The sequence below is a fragment of the Petaurus breviceps genome, unplaced genomic scaffold (assembly GCF_028583685.1).
Source record: "Petaurus breviceps papuanus isolate PSGF00001 unplaced genomic scaffold, PetGlider_PUasm1.0 186, whole genome shotgun sequence".
In the NCBI taxonomy this organism is placed as follows: domain Eukaryota; kingdom Metazoa; phylum Chordata; class Mammalia; order Diprotodontia; family Petauridae; genus Petaurus; species Petaurus breviceps.
This window is the reverse complement of record NW_027185798.1, coordinates 49,617,976-49,637,158: the sequence shown is the minus strand read 5'-3', so window position 1 is coordinate 49,637,158 and position 19,183 is coordinate 49,617,976. Positions and strand designations below refer to the sequence as shown.

Genomic DNA, 19,183 nt, shown 5'->3' with positions numbered 1-19,183 from the left:
ACAATTTGTGATTTAGACACTTGTCTGAGGCACCAAGAATTAAGTGACTTGCACAGGGTCATGCAACCTGCCTGTGTGTCTGTGTGTTGTCTGTGTCTGTGTGTGTTTTTTTTTGTTTTGTTTTGTTTTTGTTTGTTTGTTTGTAATGAATCAGAAACAAAACAGGTGCCTCTCAGGCAATGGCTAAGCAAAGAGTGGCATATGAATTAATGGGAATTCATCCTGTTATAAGAAACAAGGAGGAGGAATTTAGAGAAAAAAAAGGAAAGAAATAAACTGAAGCAAATTAAAGTTTGCAGAACTAGGAAAACAGCAATACAGAGTATCTATACTGATATAAATAAAACGAACAATAGAGCAGAACATTGTCCAATTATATTGACCAGAGAATATCCCTCCTTTCACAGTAAAGGTGGGAGACAATGGGTATGGAATGTTCCATATCCTGTCCCAAAGACTCAGTGTATTCATTCATTTTTACTTTTTTTTTCTTTTTCATAAGGGAAGGGCCAGGCTAATAACATACTGCTATGATCTCTGCTACTGCACAAGGGTAAGGCTGGTGGATCCCTTTAATTTGGGACTTCTAAGCTGAAATAGATTCGATGTTTGTACTAAGTCCAGCATTAAGATGGTGAGCCTCCCAGGCTCCAGTATGGCGGCCCTATGCTCCTGGGACTATCAGGAACATAAAGCCAGCAGACTGGCCTAAAGAGAGGCTGCAAATGCTCCTGCCCTGGGGTGAGATAAGGGAGACCCAGTCTCAAAACAAACAAAAGAACAAGCAAAAAAAAATCAAGAGAAATTATGGGAATGAGGGAGGGAGGGCTGTAGTGGGGGAAAGAATATATCCAAAAATGCTGTGATATAAAAAACACAACCTTCAATAAAACTTAAATTTAAAAAAAATGATTGTAATGTTAGTGTCCAGGAGACTTTAAGTCAGTTAACAGGAGGTCACAGTAATCAATTCCAATATAAAAGCCTGTAAGCCTGGAAAGATGGTGGCATTTTTGAAGAAGTTTAATTTAATTGGAAACAATAGCATCCATCTCTGTTTCCTCTATAAAGTTGAATTTTTCATAACTTCATTTGGATAAGTACTGCTGTTCAATAATTTCTTCTGGTAGCCATCACACTGAAGTTAATGTTTTGAGAACATTTTACTGTGATATTGAAAAAAACAATAATGATATATCAATGTACACAGAAATATATATTTAGAGACTCAGTTGAAGGATTTGTATATTTGATGCTACTTTTTAAAAATCATACTATTTATAATGTACTGTCTCTGTAACCCAAAGTGACTGGGTTGGGGAGGAGGGAGATAGAGGAAATAGATTAAAATCAAACCATTCTCACCTCACTGGAGAAAAACAAAATTTGCTCAATGCATTTTTTTTTCTGTAAGCTTTGGCTTATTTCTTTAGAAATAAAAGCTCTCAGTACAATCTAATTTCATAAATTCCCTGAAGTTAAATTTGCTTCCCGTGAACATTTCTTTAACACTTTAAAATTTCAATTTGTTAATGGAAGCTTATCACTGTTGCAATTTTAAATAACGTTGGACAAAATATTCAAATGCAAAGAACAAAGAAATTATATGATTCCCAGAAGGCATGATTAATAAAATTTCTAGTAGAGCTGACCAATTTCCTCTGAATGTTCTTGAACAAATAATTACCTTGACCAAAAAAAAATTAAATATATGTACTTACACATGGACAAGGTTTAACTGCTTCACTAGGAAAGAAGCCAATCTCCCCTGATGCTAAGTTTCGTCCCTATAAATAGAAGGAAAAGTGTCAAGGTTAAGAATGACAATCACTTGGAGAATAACACCAGAGCACATTGCATTTAGTAAACATCTGCTACCACAGACCATCAAACTCCTTATGAGTAACATCTGGTGGTAAGGATTCAAATAATAAAAACAATAGTAATGATAACAACTATCATTTGTATGGCATGTTCAGATGCCTGATGCCATTGTCTATATTTTTTCACTTGTTCCCCCCTGTGAAGCAATATTTTTTTTTATTTTATTCCCATTTTACAGACGGGAAAATTACGGTTGAGAAGTGCGTTGGTCTGCCCAGGGTCACAAAGCTAGTAGGTATTTGAAACAGGATTCAAGTATAAGTTTTCCTATCTCCAAGCCCAGGACTCTCCCTCCACTATACCAAGCCACCTACCTCCTTGCCACCTGGTTTGGGAGAGGAAGTTGAAGCAAAAAAAGATTATTTAAATTGTTCACAGAATCGACCAGGGTCATGATTCAAGAACTTATCTTATTTTCAAACCAACCCTATACTTCTTAGACATTCCCCCATTCAATTTCACAGGCAGACTTCCTTATTTTGTTGGAAATTTGGTTGTTCGTTTAAAATCTGGGCTGGATTTGATCCGTGTTGAAATTACTTCAGCAATTTGTCTGGAATTTATATTCTTTAAAGTTGCCTGGGCTTCTGAGAAGTTAAGTCATATGGCTATGGTCACACAAGAAGTCTGTCTGTAGTGGGTCTTATTAACTCCAGTATCCTCCCTTGATACATTATTCCTTACTGCCTTTGCTATGCAAATTGCCTCACTTAAATCCTATTCATTCCCTGTGATGTCACTGGTCCTCTTCAAAAGCAAAAGACAAACAACAATTCTCATTAATAAATAACTGGACACATATGGTTGACTATTGAGTATGACCATCTTTAGGTGGGAGCTCGAATCCAAGGGACCTTCATCAATGGTCCATATCCAGAGATCCCCAAACATGATAAAAATTATTATTCTGCCAGACACAACCTTTGACCCTGTACTTGCTTGGCATTTTTATCAATAATCCAAATGACCTAGAGAGAAGATTCATTTTTAAGTGACAATTTTAGGGGAAGGAAGAATAAAGGGGAGGAGGGGAGGTGACAGGATTAAAATTTTAAATGATGTTGAGAGGAATAACAAGAAGTCAACAGAATAAAGCAAGTCCAATTACAAGAGTAGAAAAAAGATTTAATTATCCCAAAGGAACACCAGATAGCACCTCCCCCCCCCCTCCTAGCTGAGCCTACACCCTCTTCCGCTTGTTTCCTATGTATGAAATATCCTTCCTATTCCCATGTCCATTTTAAATGCTACCTACTCTACTATAAATTAATAATTTACTTCCACCCCACCTCCAGCTAGATTGTAAAGTGGATTGAGTCCCTGGCCTGGAGTTAGGAAGATTACATTCAAATCCAGCTTTAGACAGTTACTATGTGACCCTGGGCGAGTCACTTAACCCTGTTTGCCTCAGTTTCCTCATCTGTAACATAAGATGGAGAAAGAAATTACAAACTACTCCATTGCTTTTGCCAAGAAAACCCATAATGGGGTCACAAAGAGATAGACTCAACTGAACAAAAACAATCACTACCTTCTCTCCTAGCACTTTTACTTATTTTTTTCTTTAAAGCAATTGGGGTTAAGTAATTTGCTCAAGGTTACAGGGCCAGGTGTTTCTGGGTGGATGCTAAGTGTCTGAGCCCGGATTCGATCCCCCAGGTCATCCCAACACTGGGGCCAGTGCTCTTACTTGCTGTGCTACCTGGCCGCCCTTTAAAATTTCTTAATTAATTTTTTTTAATTTCTATTATTAAAATTTTTTAAGCATATCTCAAATTCATTTTTGCATTACAGTAATCTATGGGTAGGTACTATCCTTTTCTTAGATTATAAATACCATAATAATAATTTGCATTTATATAACATAGCACTGAAAGATTTACAAAAAGCACTGTCTTCACAATGACGCCTTGAGGTCTGTAGGACAAAATTATCCTTCCCATTTCACAGATGAAGAAAGCAAATCTCAGAGTAGTTAAGTGACTCACTTGAAGTGACATTTTCCAGTAAATGTCAGGGCTGGCCCCAGGTCTCCAGACTCTTAAGTCAACTACTTTTTCTTTACTGTGCTGGCCTATGTCTTCATGGAAGTAAACTACAGTTTATTCAACTCTACTCTCAAGCACCAAACACAGTGCTGTGCACAGAGTAGGTACCTAGTAAATTTTGATATTTTTAAAGCATAATCTTGGATATGAACATAAAAAATGTATAAACTGGGAAAGGATGACAAGAATAGTAATCAACAATCTTTGCCTAAAGAATAGCTTAAAATAAATGATTTTACCTGCAAGAGGAGGGATTCAATTGAGTAAAAACAAATAATTTTCTGAAGGTATCGCAATTAGGTACTAGAGAAAGTTAAAGAAAGAATAATGAAATCTTTTCAAAATGCCTTTAAAAATACAATAGATTCAGCTGGGATTATTTACTTAAGGACTTCAAGGATGGGGAGGAGAGCTGAGTCTGACCATAAATGATCAGTGATGACAAAACCCCTTTGTAGCTTTTTCAGCCTATAATGCAATATGCTGCACATAGTAGGTTTTAAGTGTTTGTTGCATAAATGAATGGATTAGCATCCCATCATTTTTGTTTTGGCTTCAAATTATCCCAACTACAAGGAAGCTAAGTTTATCAAGATGGATAGAAAAATAAACAAACAAAAAAAATCATGGCCTATGAAGATGGTAGCTTTATTGATGGTGAGGGGAGACCAAGAAAGACACAGTGATAGTTCTGAGCAGTATATACCTGGGCATTTGGAGGGAAAGTGTTTTATAAATATAAATTCTGTAGTAGGAACAAAATCTACTGCATACACGTTCTTTGTCCGCTTCCCTTCCCCTATTCTCACCCCCAAAGGTGATGAAACTATCTCAAAACTTAATTGGTCCCAATGACCTAAGGTTCTAACAGTTGATTAAACTGTCTGGTTTACTAGGTCCACAAGCCCAGTCCACAACTGAGGGGTCCTCAGTTTTTCACAAGCTGATCACTGGGCATGCCAGTATAGGAAATGAGGAAACAAGAGGAGCCCTACCCAACTGAAACAATGCCTTATCCTTGACGAATACCCTTTCCATTTTATTGTAAGTCAACTTTTTCTTTATTAAATGGTCGATGGTCTGTGTCTCATTTCATTCCAATTCCAAGCCTGAACTACAGGAGTGGCTTGTATTAGGCTGGGCTTTGGAAGGTACCCCCACTCACTTCTTTCCACCCCACCTTTATCCTTAGTTTCAGCCACCAAACCATGAATAGGAAAAGAATCAGGCTAACTAGAATCGGGACTGTGATGAGGAGAGCAATTGAAAAATAGGTGACCTGAAATGATTCTGTCTCTATTGTTTTTTTAAACCACTCTTCAAGAACTGTTTATGTGAGGGCCTCTGGAAGAAAGGAATTAGATTAAGCAAGCTGTCAAGCTCCTTTTCAACTCTAATTTTGTAGAAAATGCCTCAGTTGCAGAGGTCACATGTTCACCAAGATTTAGTGTATTTCCTAACGGCCTGCTGGTGAGTAATGATTATTTAACGTATTTTGACAGATGATTAAAATTACATTTTAACACTAATTCCTATGAGAAGTCATTTTTAGCTATGGAAGGTAATATGCACCATAGCCTATAAATTTACACTAATTTAGCAAATAGCCAACATTTGGTATATACAGAAACAAAACCGAGTAGGAGGGGGATGTCTCTAGCTCCCTTGTTGATGTTGGAGGGAGGATTTAAGTGGGTAGCTCATTAATGCTAATGGGAGGAGAAGCTGTCAATTCAACTGGAATTGACATCTTAGCTTTTGAAAATAAGCCATTTGGAAGCAAATGATTGAGTTTGTGTGGTGTATGCTGATTTACCTGTGCCTAATACCTAAAAGTATTAGCCTTGACAGGATTCCTGAAGCTAAACTTAATTCTACTTTACCTTTCAGCATAAGCATTTTATTCTAAGTCAGATAATATACTTGTTTTTACCATTTGTACCTTATGCAACTGTCAGATAGGAAGTCTTTTTTGACCATACTCTCCTTTCTGACATTCGTTCTAGTGATTCTTGTAATATCTTCAAGGTCAACCTGAAAACATTCCTCTTTTTTGAAGTTACTTGTCATTTGATATACTGTGAGACACTGTCTTTCCATACATTTATTCTACAGAGCATATTACATGATGAGTCCTTTACAAATTTAACAGAACAATCCTGGGTCACTTAAGAAAACTATTAAAATTATTCTATCTTGTGCTGGAGAGAAAAACACTGCTATTTGCCATTTAAAAAATTTAATGTTTCTTAATTGGATAAGAGCACAAAATAAAAATGAGAATTTTAATTTTAAAATGTCTACATTACTCAAAAGATAAGTTTGCTTCTTAAAAAAACTCAGTCTCCTTTGTGAAACTGATCATGGATTAACTAAGAATACCCACCAAGAGATGCCCCTTCCCAAACCCTCATACACAAAGACATACTCTTAGGGTTTCATAACTACCCAGTTTACATTGTATCACTTTTATTTTCAGCACATTTATTTGAGACCACAGCAAATGACAGTAAGTCATTTTTTTTTTCTGGTAGGCAATACTGTCATGGAAAAATAGACCACTTTAATATGGTTAATTGTAATATCTCTGCATCATACAAAAGTAACAAGAATTCAATGTGTTTCATAACTGTGAAGCTAAAACTTAATTTTCAAAACCCAAGTCCTTTCCAGCACAGGGGCCATTCACAATGGCAGAAATATACTCTCCAAAATCCATTTTAAACTATTTATTTCCTGAATTTGGAAAAAGAGAAAAAAAGGATAAAAATGCCTTAGTAAAAATCCAGAACAAGAGTCTCTTTTCTGTGGTTCATTTATCCCTTTAATACCACCTGGATTGGGGTTTTAATGCACTTTACTGGATCAGCACGGAGCAATTTCCAGCAGGCAGAGCTGGATGTAAAGGGGGCAGATTAATGGTTATTTATGAAAGACTGGAAACGATCCCAAGCTGCAGTGCCCTAAACACTCACAGCGTATGCACGACGTCCAGGCAGAGATTACTAAGCAATTTATCACATATGGGTAATGGCCAGAGAAACTGCCACCCAGTCACACTCCCACATTCTGAAATATACATTCTGAGGCTGGGGTGAGGGGGAGGGGAAGGAGGGCTGGGGATAAAATACAAAGGGAATATATTAAGATAATCATAGTTGGAGATGGACACAAATCTCTATTTCTTTGTTTCACAGGAAGAACAATGTTACCCTTTAGCATGAGGTACTCTGAAATCTCCTTCCCCATTACTTAAATAAATCCAAAAAAATCCAACAGTCATAAATTTTGAAAGGTTCATTTAAGTAGGGTTCTGCAGAACTTAATGATTCTACTTCTATTGTAACACAGTAGCAAGATGCCTCTCTTTATGCCTTTGCTCCTCAAATCCTGTATATCTATTTATATTAAAGTGATTGCTAGGTAAAAAGCCCAGTGGTGTGTTGGATAGAGTTCTGGGTTTGTAACAGAAAGATCTCAATTCAAATCCAGCCTCAGTCACACTAGTTATGTGACCTTGAGCAAGTCACTTAACTTCTATCTGCCTCAGTTTCCTCAAATAAAAAAACAGGGATACTAATAAAATCTCATGTATCTCCAGGAATAATAACTGATCTGAGGAATCAGGTTATTTTTGAGGATCAGTTGAGAGATTACTTATAAAGCTCTTAGCACAGTATCTGGTGAATAGGAAGTGTTCCATAAATACTTGCTCCCTCCCTCTCTCCTGTCTCTTCTTTGCTGAGCTATAGTACTTTGAGTGAAGAATATTGTATTCATTGCTAAAAAAGTTGACATGTTAGCTTTGCCAAACATTTCCCCCCTTTCCTTTTAAAAACAAATTATTCTAAAGAATAAGCCAGGGATGGCTTGCTAATGGGAAGAAAGGGAGCTGGTTTATATCTGCAAATTGGGGCGGTATAAAAGCAAAAAGGATTAATAGTTTTCAAAAGAAAATGACCTCACAGATATGCTTCCCTAAGCTGAAGCATCTCTGAAGACTCAAACTCATTAACATATATAAACCATGATGCAGCTAGAGTCCTAGAAAGGTCCTTCACTATATTTTAACATAGGGATTCCTGTCAGAGCAAAAGATGGTGATAAAACTATGCTTATTATCTGAGAAAAGTAGAATGCTACATTTCCTTGGAATTAAAAATGGGCTCAAGGTACTCAGAAACAGCGATGAAGATTATTCTCTGAAGGTTAAAGATAGTAACCCTTAAGTTGGAATGTGGTATTGTAAATAGCATAGGGTGAACGGGGCTTTATCCCAGGGCACTAGCATTTACAGATGCCATAATTCCTTCCTAAACTGACCACCTTGTTCTCAGGACTAATATATGCATAACCATTGAGAAAAGAGTACTTCCTCTAGTGAGACTACCTCCCCCCCCCCAGTCCAACTGTCCTTTAAATCACTTGACTACCAATTCACCTGGTTTTGCCTTTGGTAAGGAAAAAAAAACTACAGAGTTATAGATCTCTACCGGGAATTCACTCTCTCCTCATCTTTGCTTCTCAAAATTCCTTCAAGGCTCAGTTCAGTGACTACCTCCAATTTCCTGACCTCACTTTATGATGCTGGCTCTTCTGTTTACTTATCTCTATACATTCTCCTATATGAAGCCAACAACACCTGGGCTTAAGTCCCATCTCCGACATATGTGGGACATATCACCCTGCATAAGTTGCTTTGGCTCTTGGTGTTCTAGGTGACTCTTAAAACAATAAACACTCAATTATTTTTATTTAAGTATATTTATTGTATATTACATTATTATAATATATGATTAAATTATGTACTATAGATGTGTATATATACACACATCTAATAGTATATTATTTCAAGTATATTTTATTGTCTTAAGACAATTAAAGACTATTAAGACAATAAATTGCAGAGAAGGTACTGACCTGCTTTGGTAGTTTCCTGTACCAATGAAATCACAGATCTAGTCCGTGAGTCCCTGGCACATAGGAAGCATTTCACAAATGCTTGTTAACTGACCGACTATCCTATGTGAAGTATCCTCCCAGAAGGATGCATACTCCTCAATAGTGAGGGCTGTTTCATTTTTGTCCTTGTGGGCTGACAATTCAGCATATAGTGAGTGTTTAATAAATATTTGTTGAATTGAGCTGAAGGTTTTATGCAAACTACAATTCAGAATTTAGCTGAACGATACTTAAAGTGCCTCATGCGGGAATATATCCTGTTGGTGCCCAATAATTATGAGTCGTTGGCTGACTGGCTGCAGAGAAATTTAATCAGTATTTGCCACCATAAAATACTTTCAGACTCATGATTAAAAATATTGCCATTCATAATATTACCTGTATTTCAACCTACAACCAACTGGTCTGCAAATAGCAATAACTATGGCTCATAAACTGAGCTTATAATGTCCAGTAGTTGACTTCCACAACCAATAAAAAGAATATATAGGAAAATCCTGATTAACTAGAATTGTTCAGAGGTGAAACACTCTGGTCATTGAATTGTCTGGAAAAGAACACCAGGGTGATCCAAAAAGCTCATTTCTTTTAGTCCTTGTTGAAAGACATTCTAAAATCATTCAGCATTTTTTTTTCAGTCTTGGCAAATAGCATAGATGGAACTCAATGAAATTTTAAGGTTGTATGATTTTGTGACTAACCCAATGGCTAAGCCAAAATGCATTTTAAAATCCATTAACTTTACAGGACCCCTAAATATCTTCAGAGGCATTGGGTCAGAAAATGCATGATTAAAAAGACACCATAGGGGTCGCCAGGTAGCACGGCGAGTAAGAGCCTCAGTGTTGGGATGACCTGAGCATCGAATCCAGGCTCAGATACTTACCACCACACCCAGAAATAACTGGCCTTGTAACCTTGAGCAAGTTACTTAACCCCAATTACTTAAAAAAAAAAAGACACCATCATTTGTATATGATTTTATGAGTTTGTTGCCCTAATTATAAGGGTTATTACCATTCGAGATCTTAGAATCACTGTATTTAAATCTGGAAAAAGAAATGCATGTTCCATGTGACATAAGGGTTGCTTAATATAAGTGTCATTCATTCATTTATTCTTCTGGAACCGTGATTGCTTTAACATATGTTGGAAATATTTGTAGTACTTGGGTACACTGAGTAAACAGAAACAAATGAAAACTGGAAAGGGTTAATCCAATCTCGTTATTTTTTCATACTATATTATACCCAAATTTACAGCACTGTTCAGATCAACTCCAGCTGAACCTCCCAACAATGTAAAGTTATTATTCCTAGAGAGGCATGCAATTGTATTCATTATGAACATATATAGAGATATATGTGTATGTATGGATGTGTATGTACATGTATATATGTGTGTGTGGATATAGATATGTGTATACCTATGAAAAAAGTCACATGATTATCATACATAGTAAGAAAATATAAGTTCCTTCCTTCTTTTCTCCTTTCTTTTCTTCCTCTTTTCTTCCTTTCCTCCTTTCTTACAGTCCACACCATGCTTACACTTCTGTTTTTGTTTCTGTCTATATCACAGAAAGGAAGGTGGTGAAGTGGATAGAGTGCTGGGCCTGGAGTTAGGAAGACTCATCTTTTTGAGTGCAGATCCAGTCTTAGATACTTACTGTGTGACCTTGGGCAAGTCACCTGACCTTGCTTGCCTCAGTTTCCTCATCTGTAAAATGAGCCGGAGAAGGAAATGGCAAATCATTCTAGTATCTTTGCCAAGAAAACCCCAAATGGGGTCACAAAGAGTTGGACAAAACTACAAAAATGTCTCAATGACGAAAATATCACAGAAGTGATTAGCAATGAATGGGTAACTATGGGAAGATAATTCAAAGCAAGGCCAATTTGCACTGAGAAATACAAGGAATTTGTTTGGGATTTTAAAAAATGTTTTTGCCATTAATAGTACTACCTAGAAAGATATCATTGTCATCATCATCAATATTAGCAATTGTATATAGCCCTTTAAAATTTGCAAAGTGCCTTACAAATTCTATTTCATTTTTATCTTCACAACAATCCTCAGGGGTAGGTGCTATTACTATTCTTATTATATAGATGAGTAAACTGAGGCAGACCAAAGTTAAGTGACTCACCCAGGATCAAACAGCTAGTAAGTGATTGAGGCCAGTTTTGAACTTGGGTTTTCCTGACTTCAGGTCCAATACTCCATCCACTGAGTCATCTAGCCTAAAATATGCCCAAGTCATAAAAATCCGAACTAGAATGCAGTCTATTATAATTAATTATATAATATTTATAAATATTATATTATAAATATATAAATTACATATTATTATATGTATATTGTATATAATTAGATAATAATTTTTTTTAAAAAGCCAAAACCCCACAAAGTCTTAGCCTTCTTGGAGTACTAGAGAAACTCAGCATACTAGAGAGTATATTATCCCAAAAGACCTATAGGCAAGAAGTGGGGTAAAACACATCAGAAAGTGCATATATGACTATAAAAGGAGGTGGTTTGTTCATATAGTAAAAGCAAAGAATAACTATAGTCAAATGTTTTATGCTGGATATCTATGAAATAGAAAAAGACCAAGAGAAAAGGCTTCCAGCACTTTGGGAGGGTCCTCTGTGAAAATTTATGATATGACATAGACAAAAATCACATAGTATGTCAATCACGGAATGTTGGAGCTGGAAGAAGGTTCAGCAACCTTACAGGCCAACCCATTCCCAAAAGGAATTCATATTATAAAATCATTTAAAAGTGGTCATCTAATCTCTACTTGAAGACCTCCAAACAGGGGAAATCCAACCCTACTACATCTCAAGGCATCAGATTCCACTTCTGAATAGATCTATTTATTAAAAAATTGTTTTCAACACCCAGCTTAAATTCATTACTTTTCAATTTTCATCCACTGTGTCCGGTTCAATATGAGACAAAACAAAACCAATCCTGTCTTTCAAATACTTCAAGAACTTCCCATGAGTCTTTGGGTCAAATATCCCCAGTTCCTTCAAAGAGTCCCCATGTAACATAGACTCAAGGCCTTACACCTTTCTAGTCAGCCCCCAAGGTTTGCTGTACAGTTTCTCAGTGGGTTGTGTCCAGACTTGTACACAAAATTCTAGATGATATGGTATGACCAGGAAATAGTACAGAGGGACTACACTCCTTTTCCTGGAACCCAAGTATATCATAATGCAGCCCAAGATTCTATTGCATCGGGGCGCCTAGGTGGCGCAGTGAATAGAGCACTCGCCCTGGAGTCAGAAGGACCTGAGTTCAAATTCGGCCTCAGACACTTAACACAAAAACTAGTCGTGTGACCTTGGGTAAGTCACTTAACCCCAATTGCCCTCCAAAAAGCAAAACAAACAAACAAACAAACAAAAAAGATTATATTACATCATGCTGTTGGCTCATATTGAGTACGTAATCTGCGAACACTCCCAGGCTGCTTTCCAATTGCCTTTTAATCATGCCACCACCATGTGTGAATTGATTTCAATGTGCGTGGCAGGGGAATTTACTCAACTGAATGGGATCACAGATTCACTGAAGGACTGATGCCAGTTTACAAGAGTAGTGTTCATCTTTTGCTGTCACTCTGAGTTTTCTTAAAGTATTTTTGCTTCTTCGACTCATTTTACAATGTAATACAATAAACATTTTTTAAGTGCCTACTCTGTGTCAGGCACAGTGCTAAATGCTGCTGATTTAAAAAAACAAAAAGATTAGTGCCTGCCCTCAAGGAGCTTATAATCTGAGGAGGGAAGATAACACACAAACGGATGCTGAAGGAGGTTAGGGGGGAAGGGAGAGGAGAGAAAAGGTATCCAGAGTCAGGTAATAATGACAGTGGAGTCCAATCCAAGGAGTGTTAAGTGGTGGGAAATGAAGAGTTGGTTGGGCTTCTGAGCCCTCTCTAACTGGAAGCTAGGGAGCAGTTTTTGGCTCGGGCCATCCAGCCATCCCTCTAAGCAGGGAGTTAGACCTCTTTCCACCATGCAAGAACACCACTGAATTAAAGTTCTTTAGTTCTCCCTACACTTCTGAACCTTTCCTTGTCAGAAGTGACTACTTTTGCACAGGATAAAGGCTATCTACCTCTCTGAGGAAGGAAGAGGATATTCTTACCTTACTGCAGAGCAAAAAGGCCAGTCTCATTTATGTCCCTGAATTCCCACAATATATCTACTTTACATTTAACTTGGTTATTGGTAACCTTGGTTACTTGTAGGTGAGATGACTTGAATTCTAAGGGAGAGCCAGAAATGACCTAAATTGTTCCCACAGAGGAAGAGAAAGAAAAGGAGGGGGAGGGAGGGGTGAAGAGGAGGGAATATAAATGTAGGTATATGGGTGCCATACTTTGCTCATGTGGGTTATCTGTGTCCACATGATCCTTCTAAATGTGCCTTGCTGGGAGGCAAAAACTGCTATCTCTAGAGTCTCCTTCACTAAACTTTCTCCAAAGAAGAAAGTTTCTTGCCAGGAGTCAAGCAGGAGGTTGGGGTCAGTAGCTAACCACACTCTATTCTCCTTGGGAGTAGAGTGCAAGGCTAAAATTATATCTATCCACCCCACCTAAATATCTAGTCTAAGAGAAATAAGTTTTAGGTTCAAATTATTACTGTATGATAGCTATCATTTAATGAGGAATTCCCCAAGCTATATATCCAAAGTTAGACTACCTTCCCACAAAATGCTACTCCTATAATGAATGTGTAGTAAATAGCAAATAAACCCATTTATCTGAACTGATGGCAAATGCAAATTAGAGTATCCAAATCAGAATATATTACATACAAGACACAGAATAAATGGTCTCTATCAGTGAAAACAAGATAAGACAGAAAGAGACAGAGAGACAGAAAGAGATAGACAGGGACAGAAAGAGAGACAGAGACAGACAGAGACAAAGAGAGAGTCCAAGATATTACCCAAGGGGAAATTCCCTTAAGTATCTAGTATAACAGACTGGGAACAATAACATGATAGAGTCGGGGGCTGACCTCTTAACAGAGTCTGTCTCTGGAATCATGCATGTTCCCTTTCAAAGTTGGAAGTCAGAAGGCAAGCATCTCCTTTCTATCAAGCTCTCACCAACTCTGCTTCTTTTGTAGAGGAGAGTATTGAATAATCAGTCTCTACTCATGACGGAAGTCATGCAAATGGGCTTTGAGCAACAAGTTACATTAAGCCTGGTTGATAGTCACAATCTCAGTGAGGCTCAGAATTTATCTTGTCCAAGGGGTGACTAGGTGGCACAGTGAATAGAGCACTGGCCCTGGAGTCAGGAGGCCCTGAGTTCAAATCTGGCCTCAGACACTTAACACAAAAACTAGCCATGTGACCTTGGGCAAGTCACTTAACCCCAATTGCCCTCCAAAAGGCAAAAAATAAATAGAATTTATCTTGTTCAAACCTCTCATTTTACAAATAAGGAAACTAAAGTCTAGAGAAGGGAAGTGACCTAACCAAGGTTGTATCAGTTTTACATGGCATAGCTAGGATTTGAACCCAGGTCCTTTCACTGCAAATACAGTGTTCTTCCTATTGCACCACAATATCTGCCTGCAAAGAACATGAATTCTAAGCACTTGGGTTACAAACTAATAGCGCCATTTGAAAGTATTCAGTTTTGTTTTGTTTTGTTTTTCTATAGTTTTTATTCTATTTTTTTCTATGGTTTTTATTTCACAGGGATTACAACATGCTGTTGTATTCCACAATCAAGGTTGCCAGTATGGAAATTGTGATGCAGGCAAAGTTGAGTTTTACACGCTTAGTCTCACTTTCTTGTTTTTCCATTCCCCTTGACCACTTGCCTTAACTTCTGAAAATTTCAGATGTCTGAATGTTTAAGTAATATATTATGAAGAGAACAATTCTGTTTCCTTTCTAACACAATGACTAGTATCATAATCCAGTCAGGCAAAGATCCTTTAAAATGGTGCAATCTCCATTTATAGCAGGATAACATGGGGGAAAACAAAGCACTGATTTATAAAAGCATGAGAAAGAAAGAAAAATTCAACTGGAATTTCAAGTCAGAATATTAAAGGTCCTTCCTTTTAAGATATACTGTTTTTGGTTTGTTTTTTTTTTAAAGGAAACAAACTTTCTTATAAGAATTCTGTGCTGTGGTAAATAAAGACCCTTGGCAAGAGAAGCTAATACAATAACAGTTGGCCATTCAACCATGACTGTCTTCCTTTGGGTTTAGATTTTCACTAATGTTGAATTCAATACCATGCTGCCTTTGAGAAAGCCCAACAGATACATGTCTTGTAGGCTCCAATGCTATGTATTCTTTGGGCATAAAAGACGTTTTTATTTTTTTTTCTATAAGAACTCTTCCAGGTTCTCACAAAACCCCTCTCAATATCTGTTTTTAATCTTTTATTTCCAATTCCATATCACTGGGGCAATGAGACAAAAAACTTTTTTTGGTTAATCACAGTTCAAGAGTACAACTTCTAGAAAGAACAAGGGCACTCCAAGAAGACCAAATTAATCTTTCTGAAATTTAAAAAATGATAATAATCAAATATTTTCTAAAACCCCCAATATATTTTATAACATGATCTCCTAAAGGCTGTCTCATCTAACAAGTAGAGTTGGATAGATCAATAGACCTAGAGTCTATTTTTTATTCTATCACAGCCATCTTGTATGACTTGGAAAAGCACATAAAAGTCCATGAGTCTTAGTGTTCTACTTATAAGAAGAGAGTAAGATGATTTTCCAGCTGTTTATTGAGTTGGCACAACAAATTGATCTCTGAGCTTGAAGTCAGAACACCCAAGTTCAAATTTGACCTCAGATACCTCCTAGCTATATGATCCTGGCCAAATTACTTAACCTCTTTTTGCCTGATTTTCTTCAACTGTAAAACTGAGATAATAATAGCATCTGCTTCCCACGGCTGTTCTGATAATCAATCTGTAAAGCACTTAGCACAGTGCCTTGCACATAATAGGTTAAAAAAATGTTTCCACCCTTCCCATTCAATCTATGGATATGATCCATAAATAAATGAGAATAGTTCATTGAAGAGACAGTTGTAGGAGACAGTTAGAAATAATGAGAGCAAGAACAGTTAGTTACAAAGACAGCTCCTTGTGGAAAAGATCAGCTTTGTAAAAATCTGTCTTTTTAGGCATAAAGGATTATACCTATTTTTCTAGTCCATTTATTACTTTTATCAATAGTTGTTCCAATGGATCCATGATTTCATTGTCATAGGAATTCCCTCCACTGGCACAGAGGGAGACCCATTCACACCATTCTAATATGTTTAATAGCTTTCATGGGTTACTATCAAGAATACATCACATCATGGCCAGCCTCTCAGTGATGAGTTTCCCCAAACTTTATAGAAATAGTTTGGTGCCAGGACTGCTCTCAAAGTCTTAGGAGAATATGTCAGAAGTTATATTCCACTGGCAAGACCTTAGACAAACCAGGATCATATCCACACCAGGATGTGGCATCACAGTGGGATATTTAAGACTTGCATCAGGGAAGATCATATCTATCTATATCTGTCTAACTATCCATCTATGTAGATCTATCTTGTCTATTATCTAGATAGATACATATCTCATCATACAGAAATATCTATAGATATAGCAATTTCTATCATATATAAATAGCAATACCATTGTTATATAGGTATATGTGTATGTATATTGTATATATCTGTGTGTATACGTATATATGTAGACATATACACACATATTATGAATGCGTATGTATGTGTATGTATATTTTCAATTGTTTTTTAGTCATGTCCAACTCTTTGTGAACCCTTTTGGGGTTTTCTTGGTGAAGATACTAGTGTGGTTTGCCACTTCCTTCTCCAGCTCATTTTATAGATAAGGAAACGGAGGCAAACAAGATTCAGTAACTTACCCAGGGTCACCTAGTTCCTATGCATCTGAGGTCATATTTGAACTCAGTTCTTTCTGATTCCAGACCCAATGCCCTATCTACTGCGCTATCTAGCTGTCTACAAGAGAACAGTAGTTGATTGTAAGAAAAATACTTTGAAGTGCTACTAAAATGTGAGTTATTAAGAGGCAGAGTAGTATAGTGGAAAAAGAATTAGATATACAATCAGTGGTATGGAGTTCAAATCCTGGCCATCCTATTTAATAGCTATATAGCCATGAAAGTCCCCACACCTGTCTCAGCCTCAGTTCTCTCATTTACAAAATGAGGATAATATCCTTTATACTACAGTTTTCCATTCCATATCATGACTTTCCCCATCACAGTTTCGATAGACTGTGGGTCAACATAAGAAATTAAATGGGTGATTTCTGGAAGTTCTGTGGAAGCCAATGACAACACACAAGAACACCAGCAGATGACAGAAGAAGTTTGGAAACTCAGAAATGCATAAACTTTATGTATAGTATTATATCATAACAACACATTTTATCTTTTAATATCATAATAATTCAGACTTCTTTGATAGGAGAGTAAGACAATTTTACAAGGATTTTTCCAGGTTGCGGGGGTATCGTGCCTCTAATCTACACGATGTGGAAGGGATAACTGTGGATACTTTACCAGACTCTTGTGAGGAAAATGCTTTTAAATATTAAAGTACTATAGAAATGTGAGCTGCTATCATCATCATCACTTTATAATCCTCTGAAAGGAAAGGTAGGAAAGAAAGTCTGATCATGCCGCAAAAATCATCTTGTTTCTTTTGCATTGTATTTGGAGTAAATAAAATGTACAAGGAGACGCTGAGCTTCCAACAGGAACCTAGGAGACTAAGTGACTGTTTGTTTATATGTTTGGTTGGGCTGGGGGGAAGGGGGACGACTTCAGGTGCAATTTTTACATTATCTCCCAGCCTCCCTGATTTCTATTATACCAAAAAAAAATGTTTTCCCATTATCTCACAAATAAACAGGTACCAAAACTCTATTTTGTGATTTTGGTTAAAAATAAATAAAAGAATTTAAAGTCAACAGATTTCTGGTGATTCAGGAAACCACATGTAGAGAATGCTTCTGGGTGATAGCGATGCTCAGTAAAAGCTGTGCCTTCCACCTGCTATTGGCAAAGTGCCCAAACCAGCAACTTCCTATTTTATATTCATTTTCCTTCAAAATTATTTTGTTTAGCTTTTCAGAGAGAGACAGACAGAGAGAGACAGAGACAGGAGGGGGAGAGGAGAGGGAGAGGAGAGACAGACACAGAGAGAGAGAGAGACAGAGATACAGAGAGAGGGAGACAGAGACAGAGAGAGGAGGGGGAGAGAGACAGAGACACAGAGAGAGAGAGACAGAGAAAGACAGAAAGAGAGACAGAGAGAGAGACAGAGACAGAGAGAGACACAGAGAGACAGAGAGGCAGAAAGGAAAAAATAAGGTTCTCCAAACTCATTTTTTCAAGACAAAGTTTGAACAGAGTACATTTTCTCAGTTCAAATGACAACACAGTTGTTTGAAAGAAATATAATGAAAATGCAGAGACCACTCACTTCCATGGCATTAGAAATTACTGTTGTTATAATAATGATACAGATTACACTAATAGCTATTCAAAGACAGTTGCTGAAAGGAGAATAATTTGTATTCTTTGGGTAGACAGCATGTGGGAAACAGGATGGGTTATAGGACAATGTAACTACTGCTACACAGACTGTTTTGTTTTTTGGTTTGGGGTTTTTTGGGGGGGGGCGGGGGAGGTATAGAAGATTGTCTAGAAAGCTTAGAAATCGAAAGCTTCATTAGAATATTCTACCCTGACCTAAATCACTTCACTAGCAGAGAAAAGTTTTGTTTTTGTTTTTCAGTCCTCCCCTTCCAAGGCTAGGATTATTTCTCAATTTATGCTAACTGATCTGACTTATCCTGAAAGGTGTAACTCCAGGACATATCTATATCAATTTGTTTTGGCCAAAGTCTTAAGGAAAGACTCCCAAATCTTTCTATCTCAATTGAGCAGTCAAGTCAAACTGATTTCAGCATTAGGGACTACCCTGAGTCATTCTCTTTTGGGAATGATAATAATCAGGCAGTACCCTCAGTATTTTGCAATATAATCACAGATGCCTGGACATGTGAGATACTTCAATGTGAGAAGGACAAGCAGATAGACTTATAGGACAGACTGATGGATAGACAGGTAATTAAATAGATAGATAAAAGATTGATAGAAAGATAGACAGAGGAGCGGCCAGGTAGCACAGCGAATAAGAGCACCGGCCCCAGTGTCGGGATGACCTGGGGATC

At 37.1% G+C, this 19,183-nt stretch overlaps 1 protein-coding gene across 1 annotated transcript in view; it reads right to left on the bottom strand.

Annotated features, from left to right (window-relative positions):
- VAV3 (vav guanine nucleotide exchange factor 3) overlaps positions 1-19,183 on the bottom strand; it is a 457,197-nt gene that overhangs the window by 52,590 nt on the left and 385,424 nt on the right. Inside the window, exon 21 of the mRNA XM_069090495.1 lies at positions 1,722-1,787. Coding sequence (XP_068946596.1) covers positions 1,722-1,787 — 66 coding nt within the window. The remainder of the gene's footprint in view (positions 1-1,721; positions 1,788-19,183) is intronic.